The sequence below is a fragment of the Agelaius phoeniceus genome, chromosome 15 (genome assembly GCF_051311805.1).
Source record: "Agelaius phoeniceus isolate bAgePho1 chromosome 15, bAgePho1.hap1, whole genome shotgun sequence".
In the NCBI taxonomy this organism is placed as follows: domain Eukaryota; kingdom Metazoa; phylum Chordata; class Aves; order Passeriformes; family Icteridae; genus Agelaius; species Agelaius phoeniceus.
The window spans coordinates 10,743,492-10,765,644 of NC_135279.1; the positions used below are offsets into that span (position 1 = coordinate 10,743,492).

At 48.3% G+C, this 22,153-nt stretch overlaps 1 protein-coding gene and 1 long non-coding RNA gene across 8 annotated transcripts in view; one reads left to right on the forward strand and one right to left on the reverse strand.

Annotated features, from left to right (window-relative positions):
• The window catches only part of ACSL6 (acyl-CoA synthetase long chain family member 6), a 57,869-nt gene that overhangs the window by 26,067 nt on the left and 9,649 nt on the right, over positions 1-22,153 (reverse strand). For 5 of the 6 annotated variants that reach the window (XM_077186532.1, XM_077186531.1, XM_077186527.1 and 2 more), the window contains 6 exons: positions 4,583-4,803; positions 2,877-2,991; positions 2,021-2,085; positions 1,516-1,617; positions 1,295-1,394; positions 460-638 (listed from right to left, as the gene is read on the reverse strand). In XM_077186532.1, coding sequence (XP_077042647.1) covers positions 460-638; positions 1,295-1,394; positions 1,516-1,617; positions 2,021-2,085; positions 2,877-2,991; positions 4,583-4,803 — 782 coding nt within the window. Of the gene's footprint in view, positions 1-459; positions 639-1,294; positions 1,395-1,515; positions 1,618-2,020; positions 2,086-2,876; positions 2,992-4,582; positions 4,804-18,051; positions 18,220-22,153 lie in introns of those variants that run through there. The other variant, XM_077186528.1, reaches the window with a different exon arrangement.
• On the forward strand, positions 17,134-20,317 carry LOC129126979 (uncharacterized). 2 transcript variants are annotated; one of them, XR_008535134.2, is made up of 3 exons: positions 17,134-17,409; positions 19,398-19,417; positions 20,172-20,317. It is a non-coding gene; the product is annotated as an uncharacterized LOC129126979 (long non-coding RNA). The 2 variants fall into 2 exon arrangements; XR_013184398.1 differs by lacking the exon at positions 17,134-17,409 and having other exon boundaries at positions 19,074-19,417.

A 22,153-nucleotide genomic window follows, 5' to 3' on the forward strand; every position in this document is an offset into this window, starting at 1 on the left:
ATAATTCAACCAACCACCATACACCACAATGTGAACACACAATGGTTTATAACTCGTTTTCATACTCCTAATTCAGCTGAGTCTCTTTCCCACAGTCCTCTTCTACTTAGCCTAAGTAACAGACCTGAGCCATGATTTTACAAGGTAAAATCTTTTGTAAAGTTTTACTTATTGGTAACATTGTATGAGGACAATGTCTCAAATAACAACCCTCTTCCCATGCTTAAATAGCAGCTGATAGCATGCTTGAGGATAAAGAATTGAAATGTTGGCTCTGCTATCAACAAGGAATAACACCAAGAGGCAAGTGCACCAAGCATCAGCATTATCAGCCACAAGCTGCTCTTTTGTGCTCTCCAGACACTGAACCTGGCACACAATTCACAAGTCCCTGTGCAATGTACTGTCTTTTTACAGATATTACAAAAAATAGTAAAAGGGGACAGAGAGCAAACTCACCTCCACCTCCTGCATGGTCTGGATGCGAACCCCACAGCTCTTCCCTCTCTCTGTCAGCTCCTTCTCAAATGGGTCCATCAGGATTATAGACCTCAGGCCTGGTGTTTCTTTCCTCTCCACATGGTCAAGGAGTATCTTGGCTTTTTCAGGCTTGTCACAAATGACTGTGGAAATGTCAGCTGCAAGAAAAACAGCCAAACAAGCTGTTTGCAGTAAATCTTTAATGCAAGATTAGCTCATAGCTAACACTATATCAGTTCTGATAGTCACTCCAGGCTACACCAGAAATCCCAGCATACAGCACATGCTTCTCTTGAAAAATGAGGAAAAATGCAGCCTTAGCTAACCTAACTCAATGACAAAGCTGTAGCTGACATTTATGATTATTCTGGGAGTCAGTTCAAAATATTCAAATTAGTCCCCACATGCATTAAAAAAATCTAGGAGGCAAAATATCAAGCAACACAAGAGTGGGTGGACACATTCCCACATCCAGAGCAGCCCTTATCCATGTCTATGCACAACTGGGCATGTGGAAAATGCAACAGAGGCAGCACAGAGACACACAGCTTCTCAGGAACCTAAGTGAATTCAAGACACTCAAGTATAATCACAATGTCCCATCCCTGGAAAGTGTTCATGGCCAGGATGGATGAGGCTTGGAGCAACCTGGTGTAATGTGTCCCTGCCAATGAAGAGAGAGTTGGAACCAGATGAGCTTTAAGGTCCCTTTCAACTCAAACCATTCTGGGATTCTATGATCATCTGTCTTTTAGAAGCAGAAAATGAACCATTCTGAGCAACAGAACTGAGATCACATCAGTTTGGATTTTACCTGTGTTGACAATGTACCGAATGGCTCCAGGACCTAAGGTGTCATACAGGGGAACCACCACCATGGAATAGGTGTAGCAAGCCAGCTCAGAGATGATCCACTGAAGGAGAACATGGAAGCACAAAGGTGAGAAGGGGCCACGAGAGCAGATATAGCTTGAGAACAAGCTGACAGGTCAGGAACATTATTAATACAACATCAAGTTGGATATAAAATCTCACCTCTGGGCGGTTTTGAGCGAAGACGCCAATGAACTGCTTTGTGGATGGCTTGCAGCCCTGCTGCAAAAGGCCTGAACCCAGAGCTTCTGCTCTTTCAGCCACCTGGAATTTGGAGAGGAGAAAATACATAAAAAAGAGGAATATAAGCAATACCAAATTAAGCCAAGATTTACAGGGAGGCTCTCAAATTACTGTATTTCCTATCTAGAAGTCCAATTTTTATGTTATCATCAACCATCATTAGCTGACTAGCAGTTGATGAGGTCGGCGATGCCCCATGGCTCCAGAGTGCCTCAGTGCTGCTTTCAGGAGTGGGCTCATGGCATGGAGCCAGCCCCTGAAAGCTGACACACCCATGTAACACCTGGATGTGCCAGGCTGGGGACAGCAGGAAGCATCAAATGCTGCATGAGCAACCCCCTGGTCTAACGTGCAGGCACCCCAACACCCCTTCTTGTGTTGGGCAGGGGAAGAGGATGCACAGTGGGTGTCACATCCAGCTCACCTCCTTGTAGGACAGCCACTGGTAGGGCTGCTTGGGCTTCCTGAAGCCCAGGCAAGGGCCATTCTCTGAAAGACACAAGCAGAGATGATGAGTTATGGGGACGCAGTGGCAGCAGTTAACACATGGGGCCGCGATGTGGGGGAGCCCTCCAGGAGTAAATCCATAGTTATTGGGTTGGTTCTCACAGCAATCTCCAGCAAACTACACACACAAGTGCATCTGGTGGGAGATGAGTTGCTGGAATCCTCCAAAAAGGCCTCAGTCCTCCCCACTGACAGCAGCAGTTTGCCCTAAACAGCCTCAATAAAAGACACTTCTCCAAAGGTCACATGAGCATTAGTGTCTGATAAGGGCACTCATCCCACTACTTGTGCTGACTTTTGATTTTAAAAGGTGAAAACTACTATATTTAGCCCAGCCTACTCTGGAGAAAGGTAAAACAACATGCAGCAGTGCAAGACCAGATGAAAATTTGAAAAGTTTGAATAATTTGCTAATGGTATCTTACTTGCAGAAATCCATTCCTCCATACACCTACTGAGTCCTTCATTTACCCCTGTCTTGTGGGGCAGAATATGTGCAGATCTTCTGGGGTTTTTTATGGTACCAAAAATACTAATCTGACCATGACATTGTTACATCAAATGAGGCAGGACACCATAAACAGCAGACATGGAAATAGTTATGGTAGAACAGGGAAGAGTCATCATGGCTCTTTGGAGTGGAAAGTGATGATTCTCAAGAGTGTGAGAGCTCTGTGACGATACCAGTGACCATGGGGTAAGAACACCTGCATGGCCTGGTCTCCACCTCTCCCAACTTCTGCTCCTAGGCCTCCTCACCACTGTGCTCTCACCAGAGATGCTGAATCCCCTCCTGAAGACCTCGTACATGGTCCTGGCATCATCGTAGTAGTGCGTCAGCAGCTGCGGGCTGTCCCCAATCACCGAGCGGCGCGCCCCGGCCAGGCCCTGCGTGACATCAGGTGACACAAAATGACACAGCCAGCAGCACTGCCCAAGGGTGGGAGATGGGGAAACTCCCACCATAAAGCAGCACACTTCCCAAATGCCAGCAAGACCTCTGTGACCACCACCTGCCCCAAGACCCAAAGGGATGTGAGAGGGACCTCATTGACCTCAGCACCTCAGGGATATGGAGAGCCCTCTGGTCACAGAGGAGCACTTGACCCAGCTCATTGTCTCTGAGATCATTGGTATTTCCCTAGGGAATTTAATAAGGAATTATGGATCTGGAAGTAATGGAGTGGGGATGTGCTGGGGGAATCAACGGCTCTGGGCTCCACAGGTCTCCAGGACTAGCACCATGAGCACTTCCACAAAGACATCCAGGCCAACATGAAGGACAGACCAAGGCAGAGCCCAGCCCCCAGTGCCCCATGAGCTCAGCAGAGGTGTTTTAGGAGTGGGCAACCAGGGTGAGAATGACCAAACCAGGACTGCACTGGGAGCCAGAAAAAAAGTCTAACTAAAGCCCTAATCACAGGGAAAAACTATCTTGGAAAATGTTAATTCCTCCCACCCTTTTAAAAAACTGTTGGAATTAAAGACAATGACATCCTAGAGGGAACATCACAAAAGGCTTTAAAAATTCTCATCCCACTTTCAGATATTAAAATAAGTGGGGACAATACTCGGAAATATTTCTGTTCTTTAAGACAGAGCCTTTTGCAAGGATAACAATTAGTAACTCCTCAGCCTCTAAGCATGGATTCAGGTTTACTTTTTCTTACTGTTACCAAGTTTGCAGCACCAAACTCAGCAATGGGCACATATGAAGAGTGCCAGGTGATCTGGTCTCATCAGCTATTGCCTTTCAGTTGTTTCTCCCATTCAATGGCAGTGCCTCTGATTTTTTGCCACAAATGGTTGAGCAAAGCTAAGACCAAAATTTTACTGAAAATCTAAGAGAATAACATGCTGTATTCTAGTTTTTTAGTTAACAGGAAAAGGTGAAGTGATGGGGTGAAGCGATCCCTGGCACAGTGCATTACTTGGTTGATTTCAGGATGAGGTTGGGGAACTACCAAAACAATAACAACAAAAAAGCCTTCCTGGTGTGCCCTGTGGACATAGATCTGTAGAAACAAGTCCAGAGGAACCATGAAGGTGATTAGAGGGATGGGACACCTACCCTATGAGGAAATGCTGAGAGAGTTGTTGTTGTTCAGCCTGAAGAAGAGAAGGCTCTGGGGAGACCTTAATGAAAGGGCCTGGAAAGGGACTTTTTACAGGGGCACATAGTGACAGAACAAGGGGTAGTGGCTTCACACTGAAATAAAGTGGGTTTAAATTACATGCTAGAAATAAATTCTTCCCTGTGAGGGTGGTGGAGGCCTGGCACAGGTTGCCCAGAGAAGCTGTGGCAGCCCCGTCCCTGCAAGTGTCAAAGGCCAGGCTGGATGGGGCTGGGAACAGCCCGGTCTAGTGCCCATGGCAGGCAGCTGGAATGAGATCATCTTTAAGGTCCCTTGCAACCCAATCCGTGCTGTGACTTCCAGGCACGCAGACCTTGGGGAAAGCCAGCGGGGGTTGCCCTCACCTCGACTTCTTCCGACTGCATGCGCAGGTCGCAGGGCGGCTTCACGGCGCGGGGCCGGCTGGCGAACCAGTAGGCGACGACGGCGGCAAAGGCGCCCAGGCCCACCAGCGCCGTGGTCGGCAGGTTGCGGAAGAACTGGCTGAGGTCATCGAACTCGGGCAGCCGCAGGCTCCGCAGGATCTCCTGAGCCTGCATCTTCTCCACCAGCGAAACTGCAACCTCTGCAAGAGCCACAAGGATGGGTCAGGCCGGGTGAGGTCAGGCTGAGGAGGGGCAGAGGCAGCACAGGGCTCGGGGAAGAGGAGAACATGCTTTGCCTCATCAGCCATAGCAGACACCCTGCTCTGCTGAGCCAGGGGCTGCCTGCCAGTGGCCACCCTAGCTGAGAAAAAATGCAAGTATGGAAGAGACAGAAGAAAAGAGGAAGCATCCATAGCAGGGTGAGCCAGAACAGATAGCTCACTCCCTAAGGACAGCTGAGCACCAATGTAGACGAAGTGATGCAGCTGCAGTTATCTGGAGTGAGAGGTGCTGGGACAAGCTCTAGGATCCAGCTAGGACCCCTCAGGGCTGCCAGGAGCTTTCTCTGCCTTCCCTGAGCAGGACTGCACAGACAGTTGTGCTGGGCTCACAGAGTGGGAGCTGCTCCTGGGAAAGGGAAGGTCACACTGTGGATCAGGCATTGGTCTAGACTCTGCCACAGCAGGTTATCCTGCTTTTCCCTTTTGCACAAACAGAAACAACCACCAGAGAGAAGGAGCCAAGCAGGTGGCTCACTGCTCCACAGTGAGAGGTCAGGCTGGGGACTCGTGTTGGGGCATTGAGTGCACAAGGAGCATTTTAAATAAGTCCTGTTTACAGTGAGAGCCCTGTATCAGCTCCTCACTGAGGAGTCCCCAGTACCGGCCAGCCCTCTGAGGAATGAGCCAAGCAGGTGCTGCCCGGGGGAATCCAAACAGTTCAGGTTTCCCACAGCTCTATTTATGACTTTACAAGAGTCAAGGTCTTAAAAAAGTTTTTCAGCCACATGAGCCCAGGCAGCCCTTTCCCTCTTGCCCTCTGGCCTTGCTCCAGCTTGTGGAGTTCCATGGCTTCACTTCCATGAGGGGGCCAGGACTTCCCACACAACAGCACCACTAACACAAACCCGCTTTTTTCCTCCTGGGAGCAGTGTCTGGGCTGCACTATCCTGAGAGTCCTGAGGGTCAGGACTATCCTCTAGTAGCCTTCTCCTGTGTTTGTGCCAAGTGAGCATTGGGGCTGGCACAGGCCAGGTGGTGAAGAGAGGGGCACCCTTTGCACAAGGCTCTGGAGAAGGTTGGTAAGTTTGCAGCCAACGTAACAAACAATTAACCTCACTCACTTTTGGGCTGTGAAATGGTGAGGGCAGCAGCAAGGGGACAGCAACACAGAGCCCATGATCAGGGTCATCCATCTCCCCCTGAGAGCTCTGGCCCAAATGTCCCTCTGGCCCCATGCTGCTCCCTGATGCTGACCAACATCCCACAGCCACCTCTGCTCCCAGAGAACTCCTGACTCTGCAAACCCTCTGGGACCCTCTTCAAGAATGGTTAAAGCCCTCCAATAATCACATCCAGATGATGTTACTGGGAGATACCCACAAGCCTCCTGAGATTTGAGGACCTTTTCAGAAATTTCCACATGTGAAAAAATACTGACTTTGCAACTGCAATAATGTTGGTATGAACTGTGCAGTGAGGCACTGGCACAGCTTGCCCAGAGAAGCTGTGGATGCCCCATCCCTGGAAGTGTTCAAGGACAGGCTGGATGGAGCTTGGAGGAACCTGGTCTAATGTAAGGAGTCCCTGGTCATGGCAGAGCATTTGGAACTGGATGAGCTTTAGGGTCTCTTTCAATCCAAACCATTCTGGGATAGAATGAGTCTAGGAACTGAGACAGAGTACTGATTTCTCCCCTCAATATTTCTCAACACCAGACTATGAAAAGCAGCCTGACAAACACACTTTTACTACAAAAACTAGGAGAGCTTAGCAAGGGAGCTATTAATTTGCTGATGAATTGCCTATTTGTGCAAAAGCATTTCAGCAAGTCCCAATTAAGACAGTCTGCTCCCAGAAACTGCCTATCCCACCAAAAGCAGCCACCCAGCTTGCTGGTTACACTGAAATCCTGGGAATTACTCCCTCAACAGCTGCCTGTAAGTGCTGTTTTGTATCCATCTGTGCAGTTAAGTTGAAAATGGAAAGCTGGGAAGGTGCCTGTGGGAACAGCACTGCCATAGGGGGATGCTTGGCTACAGCCATATGCTTCTGTCCTGCTTCTGTCCTGCTCCTGCCCTGCTCAGCTGCAGGGATTGCCTGGGTAGAAGCAGGACCAGGCCTTTACACCCATCTGGGTCGAGGGCATCCATGGACATCCAGAGCTCATAGCATCAACAGAAGAGTCATGAGAGTCAGGGCTGCAATTTCTGTTCACATTCAATTTTGGCACTGCAGAGTTCACACAAGTTGCCTTTCACAAGAGTTAATCCTGGGTTTTGCATCCTGAAGTGATTCATGTTAAGTCCATACTTGATCTGCTCAGAGCAGCCAACCTGCCCTGGGATGGTGGCCAGGAAAGGGGCCAGGTGTGTTTGGGATGATCAGAGAGAACTGCCTCACCCCCTCCCTATACCTACAGAAAGAGGGGTCAGGGGTGCTGGCTCACAGCCTCCTCTGACAAGTCAAGACAGGCAGGGGAGCACCTCATGGTCACACACTCTGGGAATACATTTCTCATGTGATCAGGAAAATAAATCATAGTAATTGAAACCCAGCACAGTTGGGCTGGGTTACCCATCAACAAGGCAGGGTTGCACTCCAGACTGCACAGCAAGCAGCTGCTGCTGTCACCTCGGGCTCAGGATCAGCAGCAGGATGCTCTCCACACCCCTTCTCTACATTTCTGTTATCTTTGTGCCCCATTTTTGCTACCTCTTGGCCCCATTTGTGTTGCCAGAAGTGGATCTACCAGCCTGCTGCAATTCATGTTCCCCACAAGCAAGCAGCCCAGGGTGCCAGCAAGCAGAGCATGGCACCCATGCACGTGGCACATGGAAACACTGACATTTCCATTTATTCCAAATGGCACTTCACATCACCAGATTTTTAAAATATTCCCATGGCAAAGAAAGAGAAACAAATATGCAAGGAAGCACAGAAAAAAGTGGTAGGTAGGTAGGTAGGTAGGTAGGTAGGTAGGTAGGAGTGCTGGAGAAGTGCCAAGAGAGCACAGCCAAGGGTAAGAGCTGGGGGTGCCTGGCACAGGGGAACTTCCCAGCCTGGGTCTGGGCTGAGCAGGGCTCCTGCAGCCTTGGGGCAGCCAGCAGTGACACTGGGCTCCAGGTCATCCACCAGCCCGTGTTCACAGCAATCACCTCCAGAACAGGGCTTATTTATTTATTTTGGCAACAAAAGGTTCTCTTGTACAAATTAGTTTTAATTTTCTTCTCCTGGAAGTGATTTTGTAACTCCAGTCAATGGAGTTCAGTGACATAAGCCAGTGTGGGAACAGCCTCAGACTACTGGTGTGTGCCTAATGCAATTAAAATCTTACTGGTCCTGTGCAGCCACACAATCACATCCTCCTTACCATTCCATCAGTGCCTGCTTGGGAAGAACAACTCCTATTGGGGCATCCATATCCTCCTGCCCCCTGCACTCACAGGGGGGTAGGGAAGAGGCAGGTGAACCATTTTATCCTGGAAAATGGGCAAAGTGTCCCATCACTGTCCCTTTATTTAAGCCCCAAAAAAGGCTATTTACATTGGACTTCCATAGCACAAAACCAAACCCAAATAAGCAGCTTTTCAATATGTCTGAGAGAATTAACAGTTTGCAGTGGGGAACTGCAAAGCAGAACCAGTGCCATGCAGTGGCTCAGAGCACAGAGACCCTCTGCTTCACCCAGAGCAAGCTGGAATATCCCTTCAGGCAGCAGTCACCATGGATCCGTGTCCTTGGCTACGGCACTGGCTGCTCACTCATTTCACTGAGGAAACAGAATTTCCAGGATCTAAAACATCTCAATCTAGACAGGCTGATTTAGAGGGATTTCACGCCAGTGAAACACTACAAGCCTTTTGAACTCTTTCCTCATGTTCAGCTCTGCAGAGCCCAGACCCTGAGATTTATAGTTGTTTTCCTGAAATGGGGTCAGTGACAGAAGATTTGCACAAAGAAGCATCCAGCAAAACTTGAACCACTCTCCTTCACCTTCCTGTGCAGAACAAAAAACATGCCTGTGCTCTGTGCAGAGGGCTTGGGGGACTTTGCAATAGGGATTCAAATCACAAATGGCACTCAAATTATGACTGTCACTACAAGAGAGTTTCCATTTGCCAAGGGGAAAGGGAAAATCAGCATTCCCAGGGACACATAAAGCTATTAGTCAGACTGCATCACTGGAAACCATTTGTTTATTTAAATGGAAGCTGTTGCAATAATTAACACCTTCATGAAAACATGCAGAGGCTGTCACAGCCATGCAGGCAGAGGCATTTGGGGATGTTGTGTATTGCTTGCAGACTATAATAATTTTTATTTTTCCTTTTTCCTCAGACTCCATGTAGGCTCCTGGGAGGAGCCCCTGCCATTAAATGCAGCTCAGTACCTCTGACCTTCTCCAGCTTGGCCAGGGAGCTCCTGGGACACCACAGGCTGTGAATTCCTAATCACTGCTGTAATTAAAACCAGAGAGGTGATGCCAAGTCAGCCTCTGCAGCTCCACAAGTTTTCCCTGTGTGGGCACAGAGAATGAGAAGCTGGATAAGCCTTCAGTCCTCATCCTGAAGCCAGTGTGGGTTGGAGCTGGGCTCAGGTGAGGAAGGGGGACACCGACCACTCTGCAGCAGGAGGCTGGGCTCACATTTCTCTAGATTTTATGGAACAAGTGATCTAATGAGATCTCCTACTCCTGCCTCAGCCACAAACAAAATACACAGTTTGATCCAAACCTGCAGATTTCTTCTCATTTGTTTTACTTAAACATGAAAAATTGGAAAACTCATGGCACTTGGCCACCTTTCTATTTTCAACTAGAGATCAGGTTAATTTATTCTGTTTTGATGATTTTACACTAGAGTGTTTATGGAAATGGTAATGCCACATTTTACAGCAGAACAAAACCAGTGTTAATTACAGAGAGAAAACGCCATTATGTATTTGTTGGACATTACAGAGAGCTACTGAAAACCGTACAGAACAATTCCCTGCTGTGAGACAGAAAGCCAGGCAGTCTGCAAGCCTGCAAACTGCTTGAGAAAGAGTAAAGGGTGTGGTAAACATCAAGGGGAAAATAAAAACACCAGAAGTGGGGAAAATAGGAACAGCAGAAGTATCTGAGACTATGAAAGAATCGCTGTGTGGAAATCCAGTAAGCAGCCCCAAAATGAAGCAGCAGACAAGCAAGGACATCTAACAGCTTCTGTCCCACATGCAATTGTGCTATAAACACATGACCACAAGAGTGGCCCAAAATACTTCACTGCTTGTCCTACATCCCTCCAGAGCAGCCTGGGCAGGGGTGAGCCCACAGCCCTGACCCACCACAAGTACTTGGATGCATGCACAGGGAGCCTCTGTACTCTGCAAGGGTTAATCAGCCACACATGCAATTCAGCAATTACAAGGATTATTGGTCAAACCAAGGCTAATACCACTTAAAACTTTCTGAAACCATACCTTCTTTTGCTCCTCTAAAGTGGAGGAAAATATAGAGTGCTCCTCTATCTCACTATAGCCCTTTTCTCCATTTAATGTCTCCCACCTTCAGACACATCACCCTAAGCCAATCTCTCACAGCCTCCACACGATGTATCACTGCTTTGATTTTTGGGACAGCACATTTTCATAAAAACTGTGTTTTCCATTAAAAAAATGCCCCCTACCTAACCAAAACCAGACCTAACTGAACTCTTACAGGTGCTTAATTTTACCCACTGAGCAAAATAATTGTCTCTCCAGTGCACAACCACAATTACTGTGTTTTACTTAGATCATGCAATTCTTTGCAGGGTCAAATAATAATAGAGGACTCAAAGCCAAGGCATTTGGCCTCATTGACTGTGGTTCCACTGCAACTCAATGAGTTATAATTGGGAAGGGAAAAAAAAGAGGGGAAAGAAAAGGAACTGGTTTTGAGATAAAATTTCTTTTTTTGGATTATTATGCCAGTGCTCAGGCAACATAAGAGAGGGTGAGAGGCAATGGATAGCAAACAAGGGAGGACAGGCACACAGTGCCTGTGAGGCTGTGGCACTTCTTTGGGGAGCAGATGCTAGAGAAGCACCCCATGATCAAGAAATGTTATAAAAGCAGTTTATAACTTTTATATTCTATTTTTACTAACAAAGAATATCCTTCTCCCTTTCCTTTGAGAATCAAACCCATCCAATGTGTGAAACTGGCCTTTTGCCAACATGACTATTAAAGAGCAGGGTTTCAATAGTACCCAAGCCTCTCTAGCTCAAATTGCTTTTGTGCTGGCAGAGCTGCCTGGGGGCTCAGTGCACCCCAAACTCAGGGTCTGGGGCATGGGAGCACACATGGGGCTGCAGCAACACCAGCAGGGACTGTCCCCATGCCCCTGCCTCCCACTCACCCTCTCCCAGTGCCCTCCCTCCCACTCAGCAAGGCAGAGTTATCCACAATAGAAAAAGGCTTTGCATCCAGGTCAAGCCTTGGATCTGTAAGAGAATAAAGCAAATAAACTTTATGGCAAGGAGGCCAGCAGTGCTTTCCTGTGTCCCCTGGTGAGTGAGGGAGTGAGTAAAGCACAGGGATGGATGGATGGATGAAAGAGACCAGTTCAGCATCAGCATGTAGTTGGGGCTGTGGTGTAAACTTGGCCCAATGGTGCATTATTTCATTTTTTTTTTTTTGGAGAGACAGGAAGTTTCACTCAGGACAGAAGGAATGTCTGAGAAAAGGCTGCTGAAGTACTGGGTCCCATTTATACCCAGTATTTACACACATTATATATCTGCATGCGTGGATGTGTGTGCATGTGCATATATATAAAATATATATAAAAAGCAGAATTTCCCCCTAGTCTGTGTGACTGATGATTAACAGAACTAATTGCATAATACCATGTGCCCCTAGCACTACTGTAGAATCATCTCACTCCTTAAAATCTCCAAGTACCTGGGGCATTAACAGCCTGGGTGTGACCATGGCACCCCCATATTTCTCAGTGGTTCCTGGGGACAGAGCTAATGGCAGACACAGCACTGGGTTCAGGAGCTTTGCTGATGTTCCAGCTTCCATCCACTTGCCTGACAATCCCAACCCCAAAGGCAGGGCCCAGACAAAGGATGGGAATCTCCAAGCAACCAGAGGAGCAGCACTGGCCTCTGCTCCCTCCTGCTCTGCACTGCTGGGAAATGTATTTGCAAAACAGAAGATCTTTGCAAGCATCCACTAAAAAGGGAAAAATGCTAACAAGGAGCTCAATGTCCTGAAAGAGACCAGTAATCACACATAAATAGAAGTATTTAAAGTATCTGAAATATCTACAGCGTATTGGTCGCTTGCCTAGAGAAATTATTCAATAAATAATTCAGTGCTATGCAGAGATCTTACTTTAGACATTTGAGATCTTTCAGAGAGCAAACTCCAGCCCCCAGCTGTCTGGAAATGCTCCTTGCTCAGAGCCATGCATGGACCACCAACCCATCCTCATCTCTCTGCATTGAGTCCCTCTTCATCCACTGATGCCAAATCCTCGTGGGAAGCTCTGTCCTCCATCCCACACCTCCTCACCCACTCAGCACAGCTCAAACGGGTGGACCAACATAAAAATACCTTTTGCACCCCTGAGCAGAGCAGTGTAGCAGCCCTCAGAAACCACTATGACTCACATACATGGAAAAGCCATGATTGGAAATCTGGTCCAAATCTGCTGCTCCTCTGGATAACAAAGCATCAGGAAGCCAGTGCAAGCATTTTAAGTTTCATACCAAAAGGGAAAAGCTCAACAACTCTGCTGTCTCTGAAGTCTATCAGTTGCCTAAGGCACAGTAACAAAAAAGCTCCTCTAACTGCTGAAACATCCTGAAAAGGTTACCCAGCACCAGCATGAGCCAGTCATGAGGTTTCATTGACCAGGCTAAAACCCTCAGCCTGTGGTTGCAGGATGGAGTTCAGATGGGAAAACCTAAATGGGATATTTTTACACTCAATATCCTCCCCATGACATTCCTCTTGTTCCCCTTATGCCAGTGTAGCTTCTGTGTGCTCACCTCAAGTGAGCTCAGGCCATTCCTTCAAGCTAAAACATAACCCAGCCAGAAGGAAAAGCAAACCACCACAGTTGTGGGGTTTTCTGACTGTCTTCAGCTCTCTGGAGCCTGCTCAGAAAACTGTGCCAAAATCAGCACAGGGGCTGCAGAGTTCCATCTGGGGAAACCAGAGCCTGATCCCTCCCCATTGGCTTCCCTGGCTCACAGGCAGCATAGTCCACAGGAGCATCCCATTGAGGTGACTAAAGCAGGAGAGAATTTGCCACTCAGCCTTAAGGCAAAGCTTGCAGGTGGCAGTGAACCCTGCAGATGCTTTCTGGGCTCATGCTGAAGTGCCACGTGCTGCTGGCATTGTCCCACAGGGCTGGATCCTGGCAGTGCCTCGTGGGGCTGCTTTTGCTAGGGCTGGGGCTTCATTCTGCACACTGCTCACAGAACACCTGCAAAGCTCCCCCCTTCCCAGAAGTACTCATAAGTAATTGTCAACTTCAGTTCTTGTGAAGAATGAGGTTTGTTGGGTTGGGTTTTGGCTTTTTTTTATTTTTTACTGACATTGATGGTTGATTGTCCCATATACTATATGATTCCTGAATACTCTGTGTCAGGCAGCAAACAAACAACTTAAAGAATGGCGTAAAAATAGTTATCTGGGGCAGAGTACAAAGAGAAGCACTGAATGGAAAGGGAGAAGGGAGCTGCACCCCTGACAGCTGGCTTGGCAGAGAGGAGATGTGAAGGTGCTTTGCAAAGAGCTGGATGGCATGTTGCATGGGAAAGTTTTGATGCCTTTCAATACTGAATTTAAATGAACCTTAGTATTGTCTGTAGAGGCCCTGGTCCAGCTAAGAACCCCAGGGACCTGAAGGCTTTGCAGCAGGGTCAGTGCTGGGCAGTGCAGAGGTGCAGGGACCACAAGGGGCCTTACCCTTCCATGCACCCAGAAGGGATGCACTCCCCTCCTCAGCTCACTGCCTGGCCCATTTTCAGTCTCTCCACATGAACATGCCCTAGCCAGGCCCTCTGTGGCCATCTCACTCTACAAAGCCCCCAGCCCATGGCTGAGTGGAGGCATTTGGGCACAATGGCAGGCAGGGAAGAAGCTGATACCACAAGCATGCATTGCCCTGGCTGCTGAGGGCTGGCTCTGCTGTCCCCACAGCAGGTCACTGCCAGACAAGGACACACATGCAGGCAAATTCCTGCACTGCCAGTTGCTCTCCATCACCATTCACACCCTGCCCTTGGCTGCATCTGGAGGGTCACTGTGTGACACTGGTGCCAGTGATACAGGGACAGTGATGAAGGGAGTGCCCTGGCTGCTCTCCTGCTGCACACACACACTGCAGAGGCCTGATTCCTGCTGGCTTCTGGCAGGGTAGGATGGTTGATCCCAACTCACTCCACTGCTGGACTGGGCCATGAGGGGCCCCTCACATTATTGCCCCCTCACTGGGGCACATGGCTGTTGGCACAGAAATTACTGTCCTGCTATTGTATCAGAAAAAGTGGTTGGTTTCCAAGCAGATCCCCACGTGGCATGATCAGATGGCATCCTGGTGCCAGGGTGGGGTCCTGTCCTCCCTGCATGGCTCCCTGACCCACCACACACCCACCTCCAGCCCTGCCTGGAGCACAGCTTGGTGGAGCCCACTCAGGCTGGGATGCCCCACCATATTCCAGGCCTGCCAGGGCAAGGAGTCCTCCTGACTGTCTGCCCCTTCCACCACTCCCACACCCACACTGCCTTTCCCAGGCACCAGCACAAATATTTGTGCACCAGTCCAGGGGTACTGATCCAGCTGCAAACCTTTTTGGGTTCATTGCTGCCGTTTCTTTTGGCAGCAGCACCAGAATAAATGGTTTCTGAATAACACTCTGAGGATCCTGCCAGCCAGTTGCATTCAGGCAAGCACAAGAGTCCTTCATCCAAAGTGAAACAGAAAACGAAACAAGCTCAAAACAGAAAATCTTCCATAATGTTAGGACATGACACAGTGGCATGCCCAGAGTTAATCCTGCAGAAGATAGAGAAGAACAGGAATGTTTTGAATACCACTTCCAAGGCAGGTGTTAACCTGCCTTGTCTCTCTGACAGCTCAGACTGGACCAAAACACTTATTTGGTCAAACTTCAATTTTGAAGTGTTGCCTTCTTCAATATCAACAATTATGTAGCAAGTGTTCACAGCAGGGCTAAGCAGGCCAGACTGCAGCTGGCATTGCCTCCAGCCATGAAGATCCTGGAAATTTGGCCTGTTGCTGTCTGCAGGAGGTTGTCTGTGCATTATTATAACACAGATTTTCATCTTCTGCTGCAGAGACTTCACAGTTTGGGCCAGCTCACAGCCAAACTGTGAGCCTTTATTATTATAAAGGCCAAACTGCCTTTATTATTATAAGGAGCAATTCTCTTTATGCCAATCCTACAGCTTGAAGAGCTCCAGTACTTACTGACCTGCCACTACAGTTAAAGCAAAGACATATGAAAAAGGAGAGGACTGAAAGGCTCTGCCAGCTCTCTGTCAAACACATGCCCATGAAGACAGTATTACAACTGTCACACTGGAAACTGAAACGAGAAAATGGCATCAAAATGGGAGCTTACAAAAAAGTAACAGTAGAGTCACTAACTAGAACAAATACAGTTGTATCCCTCTCTTAGAGTAATCTCACTGTAATTAGACCAGGTTAGTTAACAAGGAAGTGCCCTGGAAGTTCATGGAATCACAAATGGGTTGGAAGAGACACTGAAGATCACCCAGCCATCCCCCACACCATGGGCAGAGATGCCCTTCACTAGGGCAGATTGCTCAGGGCTCCATCCAACCTGGCCCTGTAGCTGTAGTGCTTTTCTAAAGGACCCTGTCTGCACAGATGGGAAGGAGTGAGGGGGTACCAAAGGTTAAGTACACATGGAGAGAGCAGAGTTTTATCCAGACCCTGTGCATACAGAACTGTGACTGCCTGAATCCGCTCCAAGTTTTATCCCAAAACAAACCAGAAACTGAAGGCAGCTTTGAAAGTTGTTCAAGGCTTATTTGGCAACCTTGCAGTGCAGTGAGGGGCAAGAAAATAAAGAGGCAGGCCGTGTGCCAAAAACCCAAAGGAAGGCAAGCGCCCCCTCCGGCTGCAGGTGGGGGACAGCAGCAGGGACAGCAGGGGGACAGGAGCAGCCTGATGCAGCAGCCCTGCCCTGCACAGACCTGCCGGCTCCTGCCGTGCCCTCTGCCTGCCTGGGCCCTGTGCCAGTAGCCTCCAGTCAGAACTGAAACACACTGCCTGCAAGAGCCAGAGCTTCTCAAAATAATCTCTTCTCTACTCAGGAGTATCACCATGCTTTTAAAGGAACACAGCTTGATGTTTCTCTCTTGCGTGGTATCAGTAAAAGCAGAGTGATTAGTGCAGAAAGGCTCCTGGTGTTAGGGACACTCAGGTGCAGGAGGGTTTCCCAGGAGGCCCCACAGTGCACACAGCCACCCCTGCAGCTGTACCTGGGGCCATGCCTGACCCACCACATGGCACAGCAGCAGGCAGGGGCCCTGCAGCTTCCAGGAGGCTCTCTGAAACTGCTGAAAGCATCATCCTCCTATTCTCTTCACATCCCCAACCTGCTCCATCCCCAGCATGCCAAAGGATGGGGTGCACCAGCAACAGGCACATACACAACACAGCAAGCCAGATGTCCACTGTCCACACTATGTCCAGATAGGGGATTTCATGGCTACAGATCAGGTTTTCATGTTCAGTCCCTGACATCAAGGTGCAACCCCATGAGCTCTCACACCCCACACAGCAGCAGGCTCTTCCCATGTGGATGGAGTATGCTCATGGTTCTATGCTTGAGGAAAGTGGGAATGCACAGCATGGAATTAGGAGCATCACACACTACACCGAATGCTTGCAACCTACTACTGCTGCATAGCTCTGACTAAGGCAAGTTATGTCACCAGCCCCGGGAGATCCCTCAGGCAGAGACATGCATTGCAAAGAGCCTGCACTCAGTCTGGGTGGCTGAAAGTTTAGACACAGAAAGCATAGAAACCAGCAGGATGTCACAGAATTCCAGAGTCATTAAGGTTGGAAAAGCCCTCTGAGATGATCGAGTCTAACCATTCCCCCAGCACTGCCAGGCTTGCCACTAAACCGTGTCCCAAGTTCCAAATCTACACGTTCGTTAAATCCCTCCACGGATGGCAACTCCACCATTTTCCTGGGCAGCCTCTTCCAGAGCTGAAACATTCTTCTGGTGAAGAAATTGTTCTTAATATCCAACATAAACGTCCCCTGGCACACCTTGGTCACTTAATCTTGTTCCTCCATTTGCTACTCGGGAGGAGACGAACCTCCCCACCAGCCTCAACCTCCTTTGTAGAGTGATAAGGTCCCTTCTGAACCTCCTTTTCTCCAGGCTGAGCTCCCCCCGCTGCTCCTTATCTGGCTTGTGCTCCACACCCTTCCTCAGCTCCATTGCCCTTCTCTAAACACACTCCAACACCTCAGTGTCTTCCTTGGACTGAGGGGCCCAAAACTCAACACAGGATTTGAGGTCAACCACAACGAAACAGGTGTGCCATGCTCCACAGAGCTCCCGCTGTGGGAAACAAGCCCCGACATGAAAGGTCAAGAGTTTGGGGCAATCAACTAAGAGGGGCAGAGTCCTCCAGGGAAGCCCCAGTGCCAGGCTCCGTCTCTGCGTGCCAGTGCATTTGCCCCCACGCAGGTAGAGCTGTCCTCCCCGCTGATCCCAGGGCTGTCACCCCGCAGCCCACGCGGGACCGACGGGCCAGCTGCCTCCAGCGCTGGGAGCTCCAGCCAGAGCCGGGCAGGAGCTTTTCCCCCGCTAAGGCTGCTGGAAACACGCGAACAACGGGAAAGTGCCAAAGCCACGTGCCAGTGTCCCCCAGGAGCTGTCCCGCATCCCCCCGCGGAACGAGCCCACCCACCCCCAGCCCCGGCTCCCTCGCACCGCAGCTCTCCCGCTGCCCGCTCTGCTTTCCGCGGCTTGGCTTGGCTTGGCTTGGCTCGGCTCGCCATCCCGGAGCCCGGCTCCGGTGGAGCCCACGGGGCCCCGGGGATGGGGGTCCCGTCTGGAGCCCCTCCCAGACCCAGCCGAGCCCTGCCCGGACGCAGCTCCCGGATCCCGCTGGGATCCCCCCGGCTCCTCAGAGGCGCTGCGATAACAACAATGAAAGCCCGGCGGGACTCACCATCCGCCGGTGCCCGGGGCCGCCGCTGCCCGGTCAGCTCATGGCCGGGGCTCTGCACAGAACTGCTGACTCCAGGCCGTCCCTCCCCCTCCCATCTGCAAACGGCTGAAAGAAGTTAAGCTTGGCTAATATCGGCTTAGGCTGTATTAGCGCAGCAGCAGCAGCAGCGATGCCCGCTGTAACCCTTGAGCTTCCACACCCGGCGATGGGAGCCGCCTCCCAGAGGAAAAACCCACCCTCTCCGCTCCTGAATGTTGCAGTATTTTCGCACATCTCTGTCATACTGGAGGATTTACAGGCTCGAAGCAACGCTTTTGGGTGTAAAACTGTAAAACCTTTTTTTTCTGCAACTGCGCAGTTTAAAATTAGAAACGGCTTTTTTTTTTTTTCTTTTTTTTTTTTTTTCTTTAGGAAAAGTCATCATAAAAGAAAGTTTCTGACACTGAGAAAGTCTGTGCTACCGGTTCAGGTCTGCTGAACTAGACACTTCATAGGTCGGATATCGGCAGATATTTACATGGGCAGATGGTGCCAGGACAAAGGGGAATGGCTTCAGACTGACAGGGCAGGGTTAGATGGGATATTGGGAAGAAGTTCTTCCCTGTGAGGGTGGTGAGACAGTGGAGCAGGCTGTCCTGAGTAGTTGGGGATGCCCCACCCCTGGATGTTCAAGGCCAGATTGGACACGACTTGGAGCAACCTGGTCTAGTGGAAGGTGTCTCTGCCCGTGGCACGGGGATTGGAACTGGATGACCTTAAAGGACCCTTCCAGCCCAAAACAGTGCGCTGGAAGAGTGGGTTCTGTGATAATCGAGTAGAATAATGACAAATGCCCTGAATCAAGAAAATAGTAAATCAGTAACTATTGTCAACATCATCCTTATACTGCTATATGTATTAACAGAAAAAGCCCAACACCCCTGGTTTTCCAGCCCAAACCAGGTTTTGTTAATTTACACTCAAAATAACAAGACCAGAACTTTGAAATTCATTTGTCATGGTAAATTACTGACATTTACATTTGAGAGATCTGGCTGAGATACTCTCAACTACAAGAGCATTCCTTTCAACTGGAAACCACCAGACCAACAGTGTCTGATAGCTTCCAACTCCCCTCTCCTGAGCAAAGATAACATGGGTGTGCCACCCTGGGCCCCCGGGGAGCCCTTGTTCCATATCATCACTTTATTTACTGCTCATTTTTTACTGTTCAATTCCTGCTTAGGACTCTGGCTGTTAGGAAGGCATTTGAGGGATCCTCCCTTCTAGAAGCTGAATATCTGGCATTAATAACACTGAAATTATTGTTTTTCTCTACTCCTTTTTTTTCCTGGCTGGCTCTCCAGAACTGCTTGGCAGAAAAGAGGTGAGCAGAGAGTGAGAAGCTGTGTGAAGACTTACTATTACCATAGTTAATAAAGTTTCTGTCTGACCTGTCCTAAATTTTACTTGTGATATTGGAGTTTGTAGTGGAGAATTCTCAAAGAACACTTAACACTCATGAATGAAGAAAGACTATTTAATGAGATTTCAGGCAAGATTGTAAAATATCGCTCCTTTGGGTCACATGGAGGATGTTCTGCAATCAGGCTTAATTCATCAAAGTGCCAGAGTAGGGCAGGGAGTACTAGACTGAATGGTCTGCAGGTGCAAATCAGCATCACAGTGCTGGCTTAATGGGACCTCAGCAATATTCACCAGCTCAGATTCCTGCCCCTTTGTTCTTTATGAGCCACAGCTTGACAGAATCTTTGTAGCCAGGAAAATATTTCAGGTGTGTGAACAGTTCTGGGCTGGCTGAGTGCTTCAGTGCCAGTAGCCCACAGTCTCAGCATGTCTGTGTTCATGCTGAAATGCCCTAAAGGGGAAGTGGGAATCATGATTTCAAATGAATATTGGATTAAAAGCAACATACTGTGCTATGGAGATCTTCTTTCAAGCTCTTGCTGGTAAGGGCTGGTCTTGCCTACCAAGATGAAGCTCACCATGGGCAATATACCCTCAGTGTAAGTGGTGAGATTGAGTAAAACACATGTTTCATGGTAGAGTCTGACCCTTTTACCTCCTCTGTAAATACCCTGAGCAGTAATTCCCTTTCTCTTGTTTTGCTTTCATTGCAGTACATACACATATGGACTCACTCTCTGAAACAACCATTGGAGATATCTGAGGGAGAACAAAGAGAGGAAGCTGGATGTTGGCTGCCTACCTTAAGGGAAAAATGATGCAAGCATACTCTAAGTAATAAACTGAATAAAAGCTTTCATTCTGCCCCAGAATTTTCTACCAGCTAATTTGCAGGGCAGAGTGATGGGGACAGGGCTTTATGGGAAGACAACCTAATTTTTTGGACTCACAGCCAAGAGAAAGCATTGAGTAGCAGGGATGTTTATACTAGTACAAAGGAAATTAGACTTCACCTTTTGTGCTCAGTCTAAAGCCCAGTAAGACCTACCTACTAGTAAAATCAATGGGAAGACTTCAAATAACTCTGGGATTTGGCTGAGACCTGATCCATCCAGGATGGGATGTAAAAAAAGATATATCAGTAAATCACAGTGCATTTAATGCTCCCAGCCAAAGTCAAAGAGTCCTATAAAAGAGAGTAACCTATGGAATCTCTCTATGCTTTTATACTTTATCAAAATGAATGAGAAACGCAGATTAAGATTGAATTTCAAACATTGTTGCTTTTAGCCAGGAGAATACAGGATAGGACATGGTGTAATGGCTTTAAACTAAAAGATGGCCAATTCAGACTAGATATAAGGAATGATTTTTTTATAAGGAAGGTGGTGACACACTGGCACAGGTTGTCCAGAGCAGCTATGGATGCCTCAGCCCTGAAAATATTCAAGGTGATGTTGGACAGGGCTTGGTACAACCTGGTCTAGTTGAAGATATCCGCTCATTGTAGGGGGGTTAAACTAGATGAACTTTAAGGGTCCTTTCCAACACAAACTATTCTATGACTTTACATAGATTCATCAGAGCAGCTAAATGAGGCTGTACCACTAGGAAACCACACAGAGCTGAAATAGCCTGGGAGCTTCCATTGCTCTATGGAAGAGTTCCACTTCAAAATTCTGAGCGTAACTCAAAAAACCCCAGTTACTGCTATGGTTTTCAGGACATTCCCATAAACCAGAGCGATAGCTTCAGTTACAGAACAGAAATTTGCCAACAGTATCTCTACTTTCCTCAAGGCCCATCCATGGAAAATTGTGCCTCAAGTAGAAATAAAAAACCACCACTAATTCAAATAATACGTAAGAAAGAGGAACTTTACTGCTTTGTGTGTCTTTTTAGTGGTCTCCTTTTCTTTTCTATATCCTCTGGTCAGATATTATGCTTTTATGTTTATACATAGCCTATATTTTTTACCATTTCCAAAGAGCAGCAGGAGGGAAGCATACAGCACAAACAGAGAATTAATTGAATAATTAGGGACATTAATATTATGTTACTGGGCAAGTATTTCTGCCTCCTCTCCCTCTAGTCCTCAATTTCCTTACACCACAGGGATGCCAACTGATGGCAAGGTAACAAAAATAAACCCAGGATGATGAATTTATTGCTTATGCATCTCTTCCCAGCTGTCATCCTGAGAACACTTTACAGGCACCCAGAAGCTCAGTCTCCACATTGCAGCTGAGTGTGGTAGGTGCAGCACACAGTGAGGTGCAGGGGCTGTGTCCTGGCCCAGTCCAAGGGGGTCTCTCCTGCACCCTGGCACGTCAGCAGGACTGGCATCCACCAGCCAGAGACCCCAACCACATCCCACACCCAGCTTCTGTTCCCCTGCCAGCAAGGGCCTGGCACTGTGCTGGAAAATGAGGGAAAAGGGGGAATTTGGCATCATCTCATGGAGGGTTTTTGAGAAATCTGTGGTTGGGCTGTGATTTGAGATGTCCTTAAATAGTCCAAATTAAATACTTCACTGAAGTATTTTTCTTCTCCTGACACTAATAACAAGCAGTTACATTGTTTAAATGATTTTTAAACACACGGTTTGGTTTCAGGATCTTTGTTGTCGCTTAAGAGTTTTTTATTTATTTTGTTAACTAAAGCAGCAATTAAGTTATTTCTAATTTTGTTTCTA